The sequence below is a fragment of the Mixophyes fleayi genome, chromosome 6 (assembly GCF_038048845.1).
Source record: "Mixophyes fleayi isolate aMixFle1 chromosome 6, aMixFle1.hap1, whole genome shotgun sequence".
NCBI classification, from domain to species: domain Eukaryota; kingdom Metazoa; phylum Chordata; class Amphibia; order Anura; family Limnodynastidae; genus Mixophyes; species Mixophyes fleayi.
The window spans coordinates 1,885,007-1,906,804 of record NC_134407.1 but is presented as its reverse complement, the minus strand read 5'-3'; the positions used below and the strand labels follow the sequence as shown (position 1 = coordinate 1,906,804).

The 21,798-nt window shown below is 44.7% G+C and overlaps 1 protein-coding gene across 1 annotated transcript; it reads left to right on the top strand.

Annotated features, from left to right (window-relative positions):
• The first annotated feature begins 505 nt into the window (after positions 1-505).
• KCNK18 (potassium two pore domain channel subfamily K member 18) lies at positions 506-20,477 on the top strand. The gene is made up of 3 exons (XM_075215520.1): positions 506-740; positions 5,223-5,336; positions 19,482-20,477. The coding sequence occupies exons 1-3, from the start codon at positions 506-508 to the stop codon at positions 20,306-20,308; spliced, it is 1,176 nt and encodes a 391-aa protein (XP_075071621.1). The 3' UTR covers positions 20,309-20,477.
• The last annotated feature ends 1,321 nt before the right edge of the window (positions 20,478-21,798 follow it).

Below are 21,798 nucleotides of genomic sequence, written 5' to 3'. Positions count from 1 at the left end.
AGGCAGGAGAGCCCTGGCCTCAGGGGTACCAAAGACCTAGGGGAATGGTCCCCCCAGGACCCTCTAGATAAAGCCTATTCCATGGATGCCATGATAAGTAGGTCTCTGACCAGCTTCCTAGGAAGACCCCCCCCCAAGACCCCCCCAACCCTTTTTTCAGCAATTAAAGGCATAGAAGAAAACAAGACATAAATTCTCCCTAATAGCAGAAGAGGTACAGTTCTACTTTACTTTCCTCGCTGGTTCCAAGAACCCTTTACTGTCTGGGCCGATACGCTGCTCACTGTACAGATCAATAAGGGCTGTCATTAAGTTATTAGAGCACTTCAGCCTTTTGGCTGATCACACTTTCTTCCACCACTGGGATCTGCACATTGTAAAGTGGATACAAAGTGCATGTGTGAGAACTGATCCTATACGCTGGAGGAGGGAGGCGCAGGAGATTATATGCGGAATCCTCATCCCTGGCAGCGGATCATTCCTCCCCGCTCAGCACTTCTGCACCATGTCCGAGAAGCAGAGGTGTTTCAGGAGATGGAAGGCCACTTTCTGGTGCCTCTTTCCCCACGTCTGCCTCGTATGTTCCCTGGTCCTTTATAGCATTATAGGGGCTTTGGTATTTCAGAAACTGGAGAGCTCTGAGAAAAATCAAACATCCGAAACTGAAAAACTTTTGGATAAACTCTGGGATGTCTCGAAAAACTCCAGCATCATAAATGGTAAGTTATCAGAAACTGCACAAATATATCCTAAGAAACAGACAGCACCCTGCATGGGATGTACAAACTGTACACTGTACCAATGCACACGACAATGTGGTCTGTACAATTGTGAAAGAAATAGATGGCAATGTGGACTGTGCAATAGGGAAAGAACAGATAGCAATGTGGTTTGTGCAATGGGGAGAGAATAGATGGCAATGTGGTCTGTGCAATGGGGAGAGAACAGATGGCAATGTAGTCTGTGCAATGGGGAGAGAACAGATGGCAATGTGGTCTGTGCAATTGGGAAAGAACAGGTGGCAATGTGGTCTGTGTAATGGAGTCAGTCAAATAGGATCTGTGCATATGAGCCTTGGGTATGTTTATGGAAACGGTGGAATACTGGGTGTGAAAAGGCCAAATGGGTCTGTTCAATTAGCTTCGGACAATAACTGGGCGGATTTTGCTAGAATATGAAAAACTGAGAGATGTGTTACTGGGATATAACTGTGAGATGTGATACTTGGATATAACTGGTTGATATATTACTGGGATATAACTGGGGGATGTGTTACTAGGATATAACTGGAAGATGTGATACTGGGATAAAATTGTGATATGTTTTACTGGGATATAACTGGGAGACTTGGTACTGGGATATAACTGGGAGACTTGGTACTGGGATAAAACTGGCATATGTGTTACTGGGATATATTTTATTGGGATATATCTGGGAGAGGTGTTACTGGGATAAAACTGGGAAATGTGTTACTGAGATATAACTGGGAGATGTGTTACTGGGATATAGCTGGGAGACGTGTTACTGGGATATAACTGGGAGATGTGTTACTGAGATATAACTGGGATATATTTTATTGGGATATAACTGGGAGACGTGTTACTGGGATATAATTGGGATATATTTTATTGGGATATAACCGGGAGAGGTGTTACTGGGATAAAACTGGGAGATGTGTTACTGGGATATAACTGGGGGATGTGTTACTGGGATATAACTGGGGGATGTGTTATTGGGATAAAACTGGGAGATGTGTTACTGGGATATAACTGGGGGATGTGTTATTGGGATATAACTGGGGGATGTGTTACTGAGATAAAACTGGGAGATGTGTTACTGGGATATAACTGGGGGATGTGTTATTGGGATATAACTGGGGGATGTGTTATTGGGATATAACTGGGGGATGTGTTACTGAGATATAACTGGGGGATGTGTTACTGGAATATAACTGGGGGATGTGTTATTGGGATATAACTGGGGGATGTGTTACTGGGATATAACTGGGGGATGTGTTACTGGGATATAACTGGGGGATGTGTTATTGGGATATAACTGGGGGATGTGTTATTGGGATATAACTGGGGGATGTGTTACTGAGATATAACTGGGAGATGTGTTACTGGGATATAACTGGGATATATTTTATTGGGATATAACTGGGAGACGTGTTACTCGGATATAACTGGGAGATGTGTTACTGGGATATAACTGGGAGATGTGTTACTGGGATATAACTGGGAGACGTGTTACTGGGATATAACTGGGAGATGTGTTACTGGGATATAACTGGGATATATTTTATTGGGATATTACTAGGAGATATGTTACTGGGATATAACTGGGAGATGTGTTACTGGGACATAACAGGGAGAAGTGTTTTTTTGGATACAACTGGAAGATGTGTTACTGGGATATAAGTGGGAGACGTGTTACTAGGAAATAACTGGGAGATGTGTTTTTTTGGATACAACTGGGAGATGTGTTACTGGGATATAACTGGGAGATTTGTTTTTGGGATATAATAATTGGTAGATGTGTTACTGGGATATAATTGCGATACGTGTTACTGGGAAATTACTGGGAGATGTATTATTGGGATATAACTGGGAGATGTGTTACTGAAATACAACTGGGAGATGTGTTGCTGGGATATAACTGGGAGATATACTACTGGGATACAACTGGGATATAACGGGTATGTGCTAATGTTACTGGGATATAACTGGGAGATGTGTTACTGGGATGTAACTGGGAGATGTGTTTCTAGGATATATTTGGGATATGTGTTACTGGCATATAAATGGGAAATGTATTATTGGGATAAAACTGGGAGATATATTATTGGGAAATGTGTTGCTGGGATACAAGTTGGAGATGTGTTACTGGGATATAACTGGGGGATGTGTTATTGGGATATAACTGGGGGATGTGTTACTGGGATATAACTGGGGGATGTGTTATTGGGATATAACTGGGGGATGTGTTACTGGGATATAACTGGGGGATGTGTTATTGGGATATAACTGGAGGATGTGTTATTGGAATATAACTGGGGGATGTGTTATTGGGATATAACTGGGGGATGTGTTACTGGGATATAACTGGGGGATGTGTTATTGGGATATAACTGGGGGATGTGTTACTGGGATATAACTGGGGGATGTGTTATTGGGATATAACTGGGGGATGTGTTATTGGGATATAACGGGGATGTGTTACTGGGATATAACTGGGGGATGTGTTACTGGGATATAACTGGGGGATGTGTTATTGGGACAAAACTGGTGGATGTGTTACTGGGATATAACTGGGGGATGTGTTACTGGGATATAACTGGGGGATGTGTTACTGGGATATAACTGGGGGATGTGTTATTGGGATATAACTGGGGGATGTGTTATTGGGATATAACTGGGGGATGTGTTACTGAGATATAACTGGGAGATGTGTTACTGGGATATAACTGGGATATATTTTATTGGGATATAACTGGGAGACGTGTTACTCGGATATAACTGGGAGATGTGTTACTGGGATACAACTGGGAGATGTGTTACTGGGATATAACTGGGAGACGTGTTACTGGGATATAACTGGGAGATGTGTTACTGGGATATAACTGGGATATATTTTATTGGGATATTACTAGGAGATATGTTACTGGGATATAACTGGGAGATGTGTTACTGGGACATAACAGGGAGAAGTGTTTTTTTGGATACAACTGGAAGATGTGTTACTGGGATATAAGTGGGAGACGTGTTACTAGGAAATAACTGGGAGATGTGTTTTTTTGGATACAACTAGGAGATGTGTTACTGGGATATAACTGGGAGATTTGTTTTTGGGATATTATAATTGGTAGATGTGTTACTGGGATATAATTGCGATACGTGTTACTGGGAAATTACTGGGAGATGTATTATTGGGATATAACTGGGAGATGTGTTACTGGAATACAACTGGGAGATGTGTTGCTGGGATATAACTGGGAGATATACTACTGGGATACAACTGGGATATAACGGGTATGTGCTAATGTTACTGGGATATAACTGGGAGATGTGTTACTGGGATGTAACTGGGAGATGTGTTTCTAGGATATATTTGGGATATGTGTTACTGGCATATAAATGGGAAATGTATTATTGGGATAAAACTGGGAGATATATTATTGGGAAATGTGTTGCTGGGATACAAGTTGGAGATGTGTTACTGGGATATAACTGGGGGATGTGTTACTGGGATATAACTGGGGGATGTGTTACTGGGATATAACTGGGGGATGTGTTACTGGGATATAACTGGGGGATGTGTTATTGGGATATAACTGGGGGATGTGTTACTGGGATATAACTGGGGGATGTGTTATTGGGACAAAACTGGGGGATGTGTTACTGGGATATAACTGGGGGATGTGTTACTGGGATATAAATGGGGGATGTGTTATTGGGATATAACTGGGGGATGTGTTACTGGGATATAACTGGGGGATGTGTTATTGGGATATAACTGGGGGATGTGTTACTGGGATATAACTGGGGGATGTGTTATTGGGATATAACGGGGATGTGTTACTGGGATATAACTGGGGGATGTGTTATTGGGATATAACTGGGGGATGTGTTATTGGGACAAAACTGGGGGATGTGTTACTGGGATATAACTGGGGGATGTGTTATTGGGATATAACTGGGGGATGTGTTATTGGGATATAACTGGGGGATGTGTTACTGGGATATAACTGGGGGATGTGTTACTGGGATATAACTGGGGGATGTGTTATTGGGATATAACTGGGGGATGTGTTACTGGGATATAACTGGGGATGTGTTATTGGGATATAACTGGGGGATGTGTACCTGGGATATAACTGGGGGCTGTGTTATTGGGATATAACTGGGGGATGTGTTACTGGGATATAACTGGGGGATGTGTTATTGGGATATAACTGGGGGATGTGTTACTGGGATATAACTGGGGGATGTGTTATTGGGATATAACTGGGGGATGTGTTATTGGGATATAACTGGGCTATGTCACAGTCAAAACTTAGTGTTTCACTCCCATCTTAACATCTTTGCTTGACTCTGCCACACCCAATATACCCAAAATTTTAATCTCATTATTATTTTTATTATTATTACTATTATTATTATCTTCTATATCTTTCTGTTATGCTGTTCAATCTGTCACAATCTCTCCTCTCTCTCCAGATACTGAAGGTTTCAAGGATATTTCAAGGCAGCTGATTGCCAGATACATGAAGGATGACGTCCAGTGGACTTTTCTTAGTTCCTTATTTTTCTGTTGTACTGTATTCACTACAGTCGGTAAGATGGCTCATACACCCTACAGGTTCATCAGCCTAGATAGGCTTACACACCCTACAGGTTCATCAGACCATATAGGCTCATACACCCTACAGGTTCATCAGTCTACATATGCTCATACACCCTACAGGTTCATCAGCCTAGATAGGCTCACACACCCTACAGACTCATCAGCCCATATAGGCTCATACACCCTACAGGTTCATCAGCCCACATAGACTTATACACCCTATAGGTTCATCAGCCTAGATAGGCTCATACACCCTACAGGTTCATCAACCTAGATAGGCTCATACACCCTACAGGTTCATCAGCCCACATAGGCTCATACACCCTACAGGTTCATCAGGCCACATAGGCTCATGCACCCTACAGGTTCATCAGCCCATATAGGCTCATACACCCTACAGGTTCATCAGCCCACATAGGCTCATACACCCTACAGGTTCACATAGGCTCATACAACCTACAGGTTCATCAGCCCACATAAGCTCATACACCCTACAGGTTCATCAGCCCACATAGACTCATACACCCTACAGGTTCATCAGCCCACATAGGCTCATACACCCTACAGGTTCATCAGCCCACATAGGCTCATGCACCCTACAGGTTCATCAGCCCATATAGGCTCATACACCCTACAGGTTCATCAGCCCACATAGGCTCATACACCCTACAGGTTCACATAGGCTCATACAACCTACAGGTTCATCAGCCCATATAGACTTATACACGCTACAGTTTCATCAGCCCATATAGGCTGATACACCCTACAGACTCATCAGTCTACATAGACTTATACACCTTACAGGTTCATCAGTCTACATAGGCTCATACACCCTACAGATTCATCAGCCCATATAGGCTCATACACCCTACAGACTCATCAGTCTACATAGGCTTATACACCTTACAGGTTCATCAGTCTACATAGGCTCATACACCCTACAGACTCATCAGCCCACATAGACTTATACACCCTACAGGTTCATCAGCCTAGATAGGCTTATACACCCTACAGATTCATCAGCCCATTAAGGCTAATACACCCTACAGACTCATCAGCCCATATAGTCTCATACACCCTACAGACTCATCAGTCTACATAGGCTTATACACCTTACAGGTTCATCAGTCTACATAGGCTCATACACCCTACAGACTCATCAGCCCACATAGACTTATACACCCTACAGGTTCATCAGCCTAGATAGGCTTATACACCCTACAGATTCATCAGCCCATATAGGCTAATACACCCTACAGACTCATCAGCCCATATAGTCTCATACACCCTACAGACTCATCAGTCTACATAGGCTTATACACCTTACAGGTTCATCAGTCTACATAGGCTCATACACCCTACAGACTCATCAGCCCACATAGACTTATACACCCTACAGGTTCATCAGCCTAGATAGGCTTATATACCCTACAGATTCATCAGCCCATATAGGCTCATACACCCTACAGACTCATCAGCCCATATAGGCTCATACACCCTACAGACTCATCAGTCTACATAGGCTTATACACCTTACAGGTTCATCAGCCTAGATAGGCTTATACACCCTACAGACTCATCAGCCCATATAGGCTCATACACCCTACAGACTCATCAGCCCATATAGGCTCATACACCCTACAGACTCATCAGCCCACATAGACTTATATACCCTACAGGTTTATCAGCCTAGACAGGCTCAAAACACCCTACAGACTCATCAGCCCACATAGACTTATACACCCTACAGGTTCATCAGCCTAGATAGGCTTATACACCCTACAGACTCATCAGCCCATATAGGATCATACATCCTACAGACTCATCAGCCCACATAGACTTATATACCCTACAGGTTTATCAGCCTAGACAGGCTCATACACCCTACAGACTCATCAGCCCATATAGGCTCATACACCCTACAGACTCATCAGCCTACATAGGCTCATACACCCTACAGACTCATCAGCCCACATAGACTTATACACCCTACAGGTTCATCAGCCTAGATAGGCTTATACACCCTACAGATTCATCAGCCCACATAGGCTCATACACCCTACACGTTCACATAGGCTCATACACCCTACACGTTCACATAGGCTCATACACCCTACAGGTTCACATAGGCTCATACACCCTACAGGTTCATCAGCCCACATAGGCTCATACACCCTACAGGTTCATCAGGCCACATAGGCTCATGCACCCTACAGGTTCATCAGCCCATATAGGCTCATACACCCTACAGGTTCATCAGCCCACATAGGCTCATACACCCTACAGGTTCACATAGGCTCATACAACCTACAGGTTCATCAGCCCACATAGGCTCATACACCCTACAGGTTCATCAGCCCACATAGACTCATACACCCTACAGGTTCATCAGCCCACATAGGCTCATACACCCTACAGGTTCATCAGCCCACATAGGCTCATGCACCCTACAGGTTCATCAGCCCATATAGGCTCATACACCCTACAGGTTCATCAGCCCACATAGGCTCATACACCCTACAGGTTCACATAGGCTCATACAACCTACAGGTTCATCAGCCCATATAGACTTATACACGCTACAGTTTCATCAGCCCATATAGGCTGATACACCCTACAGACTCATCAGTCTACATAGACTTATACACCTTACAGGTTCATCAGTCTACATAGGCTCATACACCCTACAGACTCATCAGCCCACATAGACTTATACACCCTACAGGTTCATCAGCCTAGATAGGCTTATACACCCTACAGATTCATCAGCCCATATAGGCTAATACACCCTATAGACTCATCAGCCCATATAGTCTCATACACCCTACAGACTCATCAGTCTACATAGGCTTATACACCTTACAGGTTCATCAGTCTACATAGGCTCATACACCCTACAGACTCATCAGCCCACATAGACTTATACACCCTACAGGTTCATCAGCCTAGATAGGCTTATATACCCTACAGATTCATCAGCCCATATAGGCTCATACACCCTACAGACTCATCAGCCCATATAGGCTCATACACCCTACAGACTCATCAGTCTATATAGGCTTATACACCTTACAGGTTCATCAGTCTACATAGGCTCATACACCCTACAGACTCATCAGCCCACATAGACTTATACACCCTACAGGTTCATCAGCCTAGATAGGCTTATATACCCTACAGATTCATCAGCCCATATAGGCTCATACACCCTACAGACTCATCAGCCCATATAGGCTCATACACCCTACAGACTCATCAGTCTACATAGGCTTATACACCTTACAGGTTCATCAGTCTACATAGGCTCATACACCCTACAGACTCATCAGCCCATATAGTCTCATACACCCTACAGACTCATCAGTCTACATAGGCTTATACACCTTACAGGTTCATCAGTCTACATAGGCTCATACACCCTACAGACTCATCAGCCCATATAGGCTCATACACCCTACAGACTCATCAGCCCACATAGACTTATATACCCTACAGGTTTATCAGCCTAGACAGGCTCAAAACACCCTACAGACTCATCAGCCCACATAGACTTATACACCCTACAGGTTCATCAGCCTAGATAGGCTTATATACCCTACAGACTCATCAGCCCATATAGGATCATACATCCTACAGACTCATCAGCCCACATAGACTTATATACCCTACAGGTTTATCAGCCTAGACAGGCTCAAAACACCCTACAGACTCATCAGCCCACATAGGCTCATACACCCTACAGACTCATCAGCCCACATAGACTTATATACCCTACAGGTTTATCAGCCTAGACAGGCTCAAAACACCCTACAGACTCATCAGCCCACATAGACTTATACACCCTACAGGTTCATCAGCCTAGATAGGCTTATACACCCTACAGACTCATCAGCCCATATAGGATCATACATCCTACAGACTCATCAGCCCACATAGACTTATATACCCTACAGGTTTATCAGCCTAGACAGGCTCATACACCCTACAGACTCATCAGCCCATATAGGCTCATACACCCTACAGACTCATCAGCCTACATAGGCTCATACACCCTACAGACTCATCAGCCCACATAGACTTATACACCCTACAGGTTCATCAGCCTAGATAGGCTTATACACCCTACAGATTCATCAGCCCACATAGGCTCATACACCCTACACGTTCACATAGGCTCATACACCCTACACGTTCACATAGGCTCATACACCCTACAGGTTCACATAGGCTCATACACCCTACAGGTTCATCAGCCCACATAGGCTCATACACCCTACAGGTTCATCAGCCCACATAGGCTCATGCACCCTACAGGTTCATCAGCCCATATAGGCTCATACACCCTACAGGTTCATCAGCCCACATAGGCTCATACACCCTACAGGTTCACATAGGCTCATACAACCTACAGGTTCATCAGCCCACATAGGCTCATACACCCTACAGGTTCATCAGCCCACATAGACTCATACACCCTACAGGTTCATCAGCCCACATAGGCTCATACACCCTACAGGTTCATCAGCCCACATAGGCTCATGCACCCTACAGGTTCATCAGCCCATATAGGCTCATACACCCTACAGATTCATCAGCCCATATAGGCTCATACATGCTACAGGTTCACATAGGCTCATACACCCTACAGGTTCATCAGCCCATATAGACTTATACACGCTACAGTTTCATCAGCCCACATAGGCTCATACACCCTACAGGTTCATCAGCCTAGATAGGCTCATGCACCCTACAGGTTCATCAGCCCACATAAGCTCATACAACCTATGGCTTATTAGCCCAAATATTCTCATCCCTAAACGCTCATCATCCCCCATAGGCTCATACACTCTCTTGGTGTCCTGTCATGTGCGCTATCAGCGTATACAGTATGTACATTCCTAACCCTTAGCCAGGGTGGTGCTAGCTTACTAGGCACCATACTCAAAACTTTTGCCTGCTGGAAGAGGCGTTCCTTTCAGTTCCAATGCACATGTGCAAGACGGATTTGCCAGATTACGCATGCGCATATCTAGAGAGACTGTCCCGGTGCAGCGATAAATTAACCCACTAATCAATAGGGCAGGATGAATTGTGCGCAGCTGGTCTGGAAATATATATTTTTAGTAAATTGCAGCAATAAAAAAAAAATTCTCATCACTGGAGAAAGAGTCTCTGCACATTACCGTCCTCCAAAATCAGTACAGTCAGTACGGAATGTACCAAAACCTTGTTCACCTCAGAGTTCCATGCTCTGGTTGATTCTTCGAGTTCGTCGAGTGATCTCTGAGACTTGGAAACAAAGTTCTCTTCTTCTTTTCCAGCATGTCCTTAGGCTGCTACATGGATAACTGCTGGATTGCAAAATTCAATTTGAATGTCACTTTGCTCATTTTCCAGTGTTTCTGCTTATTGCTCTGGCTGAAATACTACTGAAACTGTCTTGTCAATCAGTATCCTTGTGCTAATTGTTATCGTTTTGGTGTTTCGGTGCAGTCTTCTGTATCTTTTTTGACTCTCCCTGTAACCTACAAGAATATCTTCATTAGCTAAAGCTTCCCATTTCATGTACTTTTCTTTTGGAACATGGACATAGTCCTTGCATCCAAAAATTTTGTTAATGCTTCAGCTATAGAATTTATTCTGCTCAGCTGTTCATATGGAATTTTTGCCTTTCTGGGTAAATGATTTTGGAGGTAACAAGCTGTCATGATAGCTTCACCCCAATATGTTGTTGGAATATTTATGTCACAGAGTATACTTTTCCCACTTAACCATCATGGTTTGTAATGCACCAAAATACTCCACATTCCTAGACAGTCGAAATGACAAATCATACAAAATGCAAATACCAAGTAAAAAAAAGACAAATACAGATGAGTTGCAGACCTGACACAGAAGGTAGAGGGGGCCCTGCTCATTGGAGTTTACAGTCTAGAGGGGAGAGGACAATGCTGAGACAATAGAAGCTAGAGGTTCTCAGAGTGTAGATGGGACTATAGCTGGAAGATCATGCAGAGGGAGTAGTATCAGGTTGGGGTTAGGATAGGCCAAAGTTAGGAGGAAGAGGATTTTGAAAGAGGGCTTGAAAGACTAAAGGTTGGGGAGGGTTTGGTCAGGTGGGATGGGAGTTCCATAAGTGGGGAGTAACACAGGAGAAATCTTGGAGGCCGGAGTGAGTGGTGGTTGCCAGGAAGGGGGCGAGACGTAGGTCAGAGTTAGATTGCAGAGTGCGAGAGGGATGAGGTCAGAGATGAATGCAGGGAAGGAGCATGTGACAGCTCTGCAGGTGAGGGTGTGAATTCCGCAGGTAATGAGGAGCCACAAGCTCTTCCCCAGAGAGTACAGTTCTTTCTCTCTGATATCACATTCTGTCCAGCATTATATGGTACTGTGGTCTAGAACACATTTACATTCTTTTTCACGATAGTCTCATTGCCTGTAGAATCTTTGGCATCTGAACAAACATGTTCTTACTTGAGCAAGATACCGTCTCTGTGTCCCTGGTACAGTTTCCTTGTTATGAAGCCAGTAGAATGTTGTATATCCTGACTGATCATCGGTGAACATAAGAGAATACTTCTTCCTTCCCGGGGGCTGAATGGTCATTGGTCCGCGCAGGGCTGTGTGCATCAGGACCAGGGGCTGATTGGTCATTGGTCCGCGCAGGGCTGTGTGCATCAGGACCAGGGGCTGAATGGTCATTGGTCCGCGCAGGGCTGTGTGCATCAGGACCAGGGGCTGAATGGTCATTGGTCCGCGCAGGGCTCTGTGCATCAGGACCAGGGGCTGCTCAGGTCTGCGACTGGAGATTGGAAGAGATTTCCTTTTAGTTAGTGCATTTCATCATCCGACTGCACTGATCAATGTTGATACCTTTAGTGAGCAGCTTTATATCAGGCTTCCTTACTGCTCTGGGGGTCCTATGTCCTAGATGTTGGTGCCATTTTTGGATACTGCCCCTGTCAGATCCTGTTTTGTGGTGTTGGCCGCTGTTTTGCACTTCAGCTGATATAAAGTATCAGTAATATATTCTCCTGAAACATAGGACGCTTCCCTATTGTGACAACGTAGCAATGACACAATACTGCCTTTGTTTGTGTGTACTAGGTACATATAGTGCAGTATTTACTGGTATCTCTCTGGTGCGTTTAGGGGCAGTGAGGTCACATAGTGTCCATCTTACATTGGTCATGTGACTCGTGGCTTCATAGTGGATACCCGCCACAGGTACTGAGGATGCACCCAGCCTGGAGTTGTCATCCTCCTTTGTAGAACTTCTGGTTGATTATTTTGTTTCTTCAGCTGATTCATTCCAGTCTTCCACACTCAGCAGACCACACTCAGCAGACCACACTCAGCAGTCCACACTCAGCAGACCACACTCAGCAGTCCACACTCAGCAGTCCACACTCAGCAGACTACACTCAGCAGTCCACACTCAGCAGACCACACTCAGCAGTCCACACTCAGCAGACTACACTCAGCAGTCCACACTCAGCAGACCACACTCAGCAGACCACACTCAGCAGACCACATTTAGCCTTCCACACTCAGCAGACCACACTCAGCAGTCCACACTCAGCAGACCACACTCAGCAGTACACACTCAGCAGACCACACTCAGCAGTCCACACTCAGCAGACCACATTTAGCCTTCCACACTCAGCAGAGCAAACTCAGCAGTCCACACTCAGTAGACCACATTCAGCCTTCCACACTCAGCAGATCACACTCAGCAGTCCACACTCAGCAGACCACACTCAGCAGTCCACACTCAGCAGACCACACTCAGCAGACCACACTCAGCAGTCCACACTCAGCAGACCACACTCAGCAGAGCACACTCAGCAGTCCACACTCAGTAGACCACATTCAGCAGTCCACACTCAGCAGACCACACTCAGCAGACCACACTCAGCAGTCCACACTCAGCAGAGCTCACTCAGCAGTCCACACTCAGTAGACCACATTCAGCCTTCCACACTCAACAGACCACACTCAGCAGACCACACTCAGCAGTCCACACTCAGCAGACCACACTCAGCAGTCCACACTCAGCAGACCACACTCAGCAGTCCACACTCAGCAGACCACACTCAGCAGACCACACTCAGCAGGCCACATGTAGGCAGCCAGGGTCCTGGCATAGATAACATTCACGTTTCAGTTTGCTGATAATAGTTCTTACCCCCATCTTGTGTCTGTGATGCTGATTCTCCTCTGACCTCCTTGTCAGTTGCGGTTCTCTGTGTCGACCCCCAGTCTGGCCCTCGGGTTGTCCTAACATGGACTGCGCTGAGTACCAAAATGAAGAACTTTCAATTTCTTCCCCTAAACCACACAGGTGGCTGTTAATCAGATTAGTGTTAGAGTTTTATATCGTTGTTTGATTATTGCTGAGACCTCCTGCAGCTCCTCCCACATTGGAATCTGCAGAATTTCATCATTTCCACTAATGAAGATGGTACTTGGGGCATTTTTATCTTTCTCATCAACCTTTTCCCCAACAGACCTCACTTAAACAGGAGGTTTTACAAGTCTATATCCGGATTAAAATTACTGAGATCTGAGATTCTTCATCTTCTCTAAAGAAAACAGCCCCTGGAAACGTTGTATCTCGCACGGTGCAGCCATAGATTTCTGTAATGCACCATCACAATAAAAAGACTTATAATGCTGCCTCTAAGCTGAGCAGTCCGGAAAGGAAAGAGTTAAAATCAAACATTCACAATCTGAAGGATGTTTCCTGCATTTTTAACTCTATGATTTCCAGATCGCTTTGGTTGGAGGGAACAGGGAACAGATCCACAACATGACAACACGGACATGACTGCTCTACTGTGTCATCTATCCACTCAATACTTTGTCAGCTGTCTTCTGTTTGTGACATATGGTGTCCTAACCTCATGCCTCCAACCTGTCCCACTGTCCCACAGATCAGGACATTTGTCCCGATTCCTGAACAGCTTGGAGGTATGTTCAACATATATCGTCATCATCATTTATTTATATGGTGCTACTAATTCCGCAGCGCTGTACAAAGAAGTCACTCACATCAGTCCCTGCCCCATTGGAGCTTACAGTCTGAATTATCTATCTATCTATATTATATCTATAGTGTCTCCATCTCCCCTCAGAAAAAATATCACTTGTTCGGTGAGTGGAGCATTACCTCTATTTATTTTAAAAGATCCAGCCAGATAAAAGGTAACGGTAACCTGAGATGGCGCTAACAGGGTGGTGACTACGATGCTTAATGACTATGCTCCCGTCCCCATGTAAAGGAATGGGGGCGCGATACTTTGATGCGGTTACCAGTGGTCACAGTGATGTTATCCCCAGTGGTAACACCGAACATGTATAGGATGAAGCAAGAGAAGCCCTATCAGGAGTTTTTGCTGGCAATGGGGTTTTTCACCTTTTAATAAATCTGCCCCCGTGTTCTGCATCGGGGGATGGGGGGAAGGGCAATGACTCAGAAAGGAGATAGTTATAAGTGGGTGAGAAAGTCTGCAGAGAGATGAGCTGAGCTGGATGAGCTGTGGTGACCAGAACATATTTACTAACCATATATTAAAATACGTTAAATCTGGCAATGAACCTGTATATAATGATTACTTTAGGAAAACTTTAGCCATATTTTTCATGCCCATACAACTGAGGCATACAGATACAACCAGTAAATGCCTGCGACACGCCTACACTTACTAATTCCGCTGGTTTATGACCCAACAAGGCTGCTCTAGTTTGAATGTTACATTTGGGAGCAGAGTGAATAGTCCTATCATAGCATCTGCCAGGTACACACAGATACACAGCACATTAACTTTGTATGGACTCTTCCGCTGAAGTATCCCATTTCTGGTACCAACAAAAGTCATCCCAGCACTGTGCAAAGCACAGACTGAATAACAAACTCATAGGGCTTGATTCACTAAGGAACGCAAATGCCATATTCTGTGTTAAATTGCACTGCAGGTGTATGCAATTCATCTTCAAGCACAAATGACAGTTATGAAAAGCTACAACTTCAAGGGGGGAATGGGACGGGGAAAGGGCGCATGTATTCAATGTACAGTGAGGGTGTGTCAAGCTCACGCGCATGCAGCTGCATCCGATTCAAGTTTTGAGTGTTTCAAAGGTTCGTGGTTGTCTACCGTATCACTTGCACCAGCTACTGGTCGGGTATAAGTGCCAATTGCTAGTGATAACGGCTGTGTATACATGGTGGAACATGTGTTTAAAATCAAGAGCTACTGTAAAAATGCATTATTATGCACAGTAGACATTAATAACATCATGATAAATGTATTTAATTGGGAAAAAACACTTTGTTTAATGTTTTTTCATTATTGACTATACTATTAATAGAAGACAATAAATGAATACTTTATGTTTGTCTGTTCATGCTGCTCGGACTTTATATTCCACATATGTATTGTATGTATACAGTAGTGTGTTGTGCCTATCTCAATACGGCAAGTGCCGTGTATAGAGAGTCCTATACCCCTCCCCTTAGATTGTACGCTCACTTGAGCAGTGCCATCTCTCCTCCTGTTTCCACCACTTCTAACTCTGCTCACAAGCTACCTAGCCCTCCTCCTCGAGGACCCTCTGCCCTCCGATCCCTCTCGCTTCTCTCCTCGCCCTCTGGGGGTCTTCCTGTTATCCGCGCCCTCCCTCTCAGGCTCCAGCATATGCAAATCTTTCCTCTCCTCCCCCCCTCTCTAGCTGTGCTTCGAGCTTATTGAGTTACTGTGCTTATTGTTTACTGTACAGTGCCGTCTCACCTCATATTGTAATCGTTTGTCCCTGTACAGTGCTACAGACACCTAGTGGCGCCCTATAAATAAAAATTAATAATAATAATAATACCAATCCTCACCCTCTACCCCTTTCACTGTCCTTATCACAACTTAGTTACCACCATGCTCCAGCAACCCTTGTAATATCATCCATATCTCCCCACTTCCCTCTCCCCCTTTCTCCTCTGCCCTCTGTAACTCCAGATCCATCCGCAATAAACTGCCCTCTATCCATGACCTCTTTATCTCCAACTCTCTTAACCTCCTTGCCATCACCGAAACCTAGCTCTCTTCTACTGACACTGCTTCCCCTGCTGCTTTCTCCCATGGAGGCTGCTCTTTCACCCGCTTCACCAGACCGGATGACCGTCCAGGAGGTGGTGTGGACATCCTCCTTTCCGCCAACTGTACTTTTTTGTGTTATACCCACTGTGCCGTCCCTCTCTTTCTTCTTCTTTGAAGTTCATTCTATTCGCTGCCTGGCTTCCCCACTACCTCTCTTCTGATCTCCCCTACATCATACTAGGTGATTTTCATATCCCAATTGACAACCACACTGACCCAGATTCCATCAAACTTCTCGCCCTTTCTATCACTTTTGGGCTCAGTCAATGGACCTCATCCCTCACCCACTGTCTTGGTCACTCCTTGACCTCATCTTCTCCCATCAATGTGCTGTCTCTGACTTCTATGCCTTCCTATTCTCTGACCACCATCTCCTCTCTTTCTCTCTGTCCTCTTCTCTGGAAACCCCCTTGTCCAAATCTACCCTTATTAGGTGCAATCTAGATGCTTTTTAACCCTACTACTTTTTCCTCCTCTCTTGAAACTCTCCTCTCTCTTCTACTCACCTTGGTCTGTCCCAATAGTACAACCTCTCTCTACAACCACTCCATTACCACTGTCCTTGATGATGTCACCCCACCTCTTCGGCCCCCCTTCCCCGCCCGTTCCCCCACCCTTGGCACTATAAATTTACCCGCTTCTTTTAAAAGTGTTCTTGTGCTGCTGAACGCCTCTGGCTGACTTCCTTCACTTCAAATGTATCCTCTCTTCCTATAGCTCCACCCTCTCCCTCACTGAACAATCATTCTTTAAGTCCTTCATTTTTTCTAAACCCCCTAATCCCCGCCGCTTCTTTGCTACATTCAGCTCTCCCCCCCTTCCATCCTGCTCTCCCTCTCTGCCACTGACTTTTGCCTCCTTTTTCTCCTCCAACATTGATGCCATCATGTTTCATATCTTATCCTCGCAACATTCTTCTGCTACCCCCACCACTCCCACTTCTTCTCCCTCCAACAACCAACTCTGGAGCTCCTTCCGCCTCACTTTTGGTGAAGAAGTCCACTCCCTAATACTATCCTCTCCCCCATCTACCAGCCACCTGGTTCCCAACTCCTCTCACATCCTTTGCTCCCTCTTCCCCACTGACTGTTCCTACCTCGCACACCTTTCTCATCTCTCCCATTCTAAAAAAAACTCCAATCTTAACTCCGCCTCACTCTCTAACTACAGCTCCATTTGGCTTCTCCTCTTTGCATCTGAACTACTAGATTGTCTGCAACCACCTCACCAGGTACCTTTCGGAAAACTCCCTCCTTGATTTTCTCCAATCTGGCTTCAGCCCCCTCCACTCCACTGAAACCACCCTGGTCAAAGTCACCAACGATCTTCTCTTGGCTAAATCCATAATCATCATCACCAGGGGCCACTTCTCCCTACTCATCCTCCTGGACCTCTCTGCGGCCTTCAACACCGTGGCCCATCCCCTCTGGCTCTGTACTTGCATGGTTTATCTCATACCTCAACAACCGCTCCTTCTCTGTTTCCATTTCTGGCTCCCCCTCCCTTCCCGTAGGAGTCTCAGAGTCCCTCTGCTCTTCTCTCTGTACACTACCTTCTTGGGTAAACTCATCACTTCCTTCAGTCTCCAGTATCACCAATACGCCGATGACATTCAATTCTACCTCTCTTCCCCTCCTCTATTCCCTCCCCTCCTCTCTCGTGTATGGGACTGCCTCTCTCCGCCATCTCCTCCTATATATTCTTACAATTTATTAAAATTAACATTGCTAAAACTGAATTTATTGTCTTCCCCCTTCTAGATCTTCCTCCCACCTTGACCACTCAATCACTGTTAACAACACAACCATATCATCTGTTTCCATTTTCCGTTGCCTGAGTGTCACTCTGGACTTCTCCCTCTCCTTTGCCACCACATTCTATCTCTTGCCCAATCCTGTCGCTTACAACTATGAAAAATTGCCTACATCCATCCCTTCTTATCCCAGGATGTCACCAAAACTATTACTCATGCTCTTATCATTTCCCATCTTGACTACTGTAACCTTTTCCTCACATTCTTCCCCGATGTCACCTCGCTCCACTTCTTCTATGCTTAATGCGGCTGCCAAACTTATCTTCCTCCCACGCCGTTCTTCTTCTGCCTCCCCTCTCTGCCTTGCCTTATACTGGTTCCCTTTTCCCTTACAGAATCCTCTTCAAACTCCTCTCTCTCACCTACAAGACCCTCTCCCATTCTACCACTCCTTACAGCTCTAACCTCGTCTCCATACACATTCCCTCCTGTCCCCTGTGATCGGCCAATGACCGTCGCCTCTCCTCAACTCTAATCTCCACATGCCACTCCTGAATCCAAGACTTTTCCCGGGCTGCCCATCTCCACTGGAATGACCTCCCTTGTCATATCCTACTCTTCCCTAGTCTGTGCAGCTTCAAACAGGCACTGAAAACTCCCCTGTTCTTAAACGCCTACCAACCATCTGCCTAACCTCACCTCCTATGCGCTCCACCTGCCCTTGATCCCCTCCTCTGAGTCCTCCTTGTGCCTGTTATCGGTTTTCCCACCCATTAGCTTGTAGGCTCTTACGGGCAGTGCCCTCTTCCTTCCTGTCTCATTACTTATTTCTTCTGCTCCAGTTACACTGGTACTGGCTTTGCTTGGAGCTATTGAGGTCTTGGTATTACTTGTTTATGGTTCTGTGCTGTTATACCTTGTATGGCCTACTTTCTGTTCTTCCCGCATGTAGCTATAAAGAGAAACTTAACTCTGTATTAAATTCAGGGATCCTTGTAATATACCATGTAACTATTGTATTATTTGTGGAAAACCCACATTGGAGTGCTAGATAATATGAATTCTTATAAAAGGTCCCCTCTTAGGGTGCTTGAGACTGTGGAGTCAGTTTGTAATTTTTACGTAAGTTACCACAGGGTCATAATAAATAATTCTTACAGATGAAAGCTGGATGTTCCTGGTGTGCAATGTCTGACATCCTATCCCTCTGAAGTCTCTTGTCTCTCTTGCAGGTTATGGACACTTGACCCCTGTTACTGTGTCGGGAAGGATTGCGTGCATGGTGTATGCCGCAATAGGTATACCTCTCATGCTTTTGGTACTGGCAGATTTAGGAGATATTCTCGCCGGCTACATGTCCAGGAAGTATAAAAGTATCCGTGAGTCCTGGCACCGATGTTTCAAGCACAAGTCCAATGTACCCAGCAAATTTTCCAGCCTAAAAAGCCGCAGAGAAGAATGTAGCTTTGAGTCAACTTTGGACAGTCGAGTGTCGGTCAAGGAGCCCCTGAATTTGATGGAGGTCCTGAAAAGTCAGGACACAGTGAAGAGGAGATACCTGCAGATGCAGAACATAGACATTTTTGAATTGATTATTGTAAAACAGAACCTGAGGACATTGCCCAGGAAACGCCCCTATGAGAGGTGCCACTCCTGCCCCGAGCTGGTTGTAAAGCCCTCTACTCACTCAGCCTTTTCAAACTTTGACAAACTTGGGGAAGAACTTGACCATTTGGATGTTCCGGTGGTGATCATCATATTTGTGGTGGTGGCGTATATCATGCTGGGGGCTTTTATTCTCCCACTATGGGAGGATTGGAACATGTTGGAGGCGTTTTACTTCTGCTTTGTAACACTCACTACAATTGGGTTTGGTGATGTCTTTCCAGAACACCCAAACTATTTCCTCTTATTGTCGGTGTACACGGTGATCGGTATGGCCATTATGTGTATGGCTTTTAAACTAATGCAAAACCGTCTGGTTTGTTTATATAAGCAAAGTATTATTTGTGTTAGTGGGGGCCAGGTTACAATGGACCCCAGCGTAGAGCAGTCGTAACTGGAGTTAGTGGGGTTTATTTATTAAGAGGCCAAAGATCCCATGAACGTCAAAAATGGGCATTTTTGCCAGTAATAGGGCTTCAACCTGTACATCTGGGGGCCCCTTCCATGTTTGGGGAAGTCAATTTAACAAATTGTTACATTTCTTAAGATATTTTTATGTTGTTTATTTTTTTTAGAATTATTATTATTTTTTGTTTACTAAGTGAAACTGAAAGTCCAAGTCTGGCAAGTTTGATCTGGCAAACCTGGACCACACACCCACATATCTCTCAGACTGGCCCAGCAAAGCTAACCCTTAACTCTTCAGGATAGTATCGCCAAGGTGCCGCTCTGTAGCGATAACTTACGGTTATAGGTGATTTTCTATCATTGCCATTTAATAGATCCCAAAATGAGCATTAGAAAGAGCGTCTCCAAGACAGGGCAAGAGGCGACAAGGTTCCTGACACGCGGGGGGGGGGGGGGGGGGGCAGGTGGGCACAAAAAAGGGTATTTATAGGAATTTACCGGGCAATTCTACTTGCTGGTAATGGCCATATAGGGATATAAACCTCTAAGTCCTCCGCTGTTAGTTATATATATTACTTATATTTGAACTTATTTCTTTTTCTCCAGAGTTATTCCAGAAATATTATTAGCTGCAACTGATTTGCACATTTTAGTGTCAACATTAATATCTACAGAATATTATTATTTTAGATATTTATTTTTTGATTTTGCAAGTTTGTTTCCATACAGTCATTCCAGAGATTAGAGGAATAGATTCTGCATGCAGTGATAGAACCGTTGATATATTTATGAATGCTTCGTTATGTTCATATAGAGCAGCCTCTGATGTTAATGACTCTGTCTGGGCATCACCTGAATATTTCTGCATGTAGAGCAGGACTGAGAGCATTGTCCTGTGGTGAGGTCAGTGAGTCACTACATACATGACACATACATGACACCGGAGGAACACACAACTCATAAAAATATCTCTCTGAATCACTATATTTCAGCCGGTGCCCGGGCCCAGCGCTGGCAGACAGAAGGACTCGCCTGGGGGCAGTGGGCACTGAGCTTGGCAGACCTGCAACAAGATGTGTGAGTGGTTATTGAATATATACATGGCCTCTTATACCATGTACAATGAACCCATGAGAACCCAGTGCCCCCAGAAGCTTACAATCTAAATAAGTATGTTGAAGATTCAAACAGGAAGGTACAAATATACATAACATTATAAGTGCTGATCACAGTAGAGGGCACAATACATTTATATCACAAATTACATTTTTAATTATTACAGAAAAATATGTTTTTGGAAGACTGATCTGCAAAGTGCCAAAGAGAATTTGTTTAAAATGTTAAATATATTGTTTTGTACCATAAAGAAACATAAAAGTATATAAAATAAAACAGAGCTGCAGACAATAACTTGTGTTACATTTTTTGGGCACATTTTGAAGGATTCTGCTGTCCGAGAAGGAAACGTGGACAGTG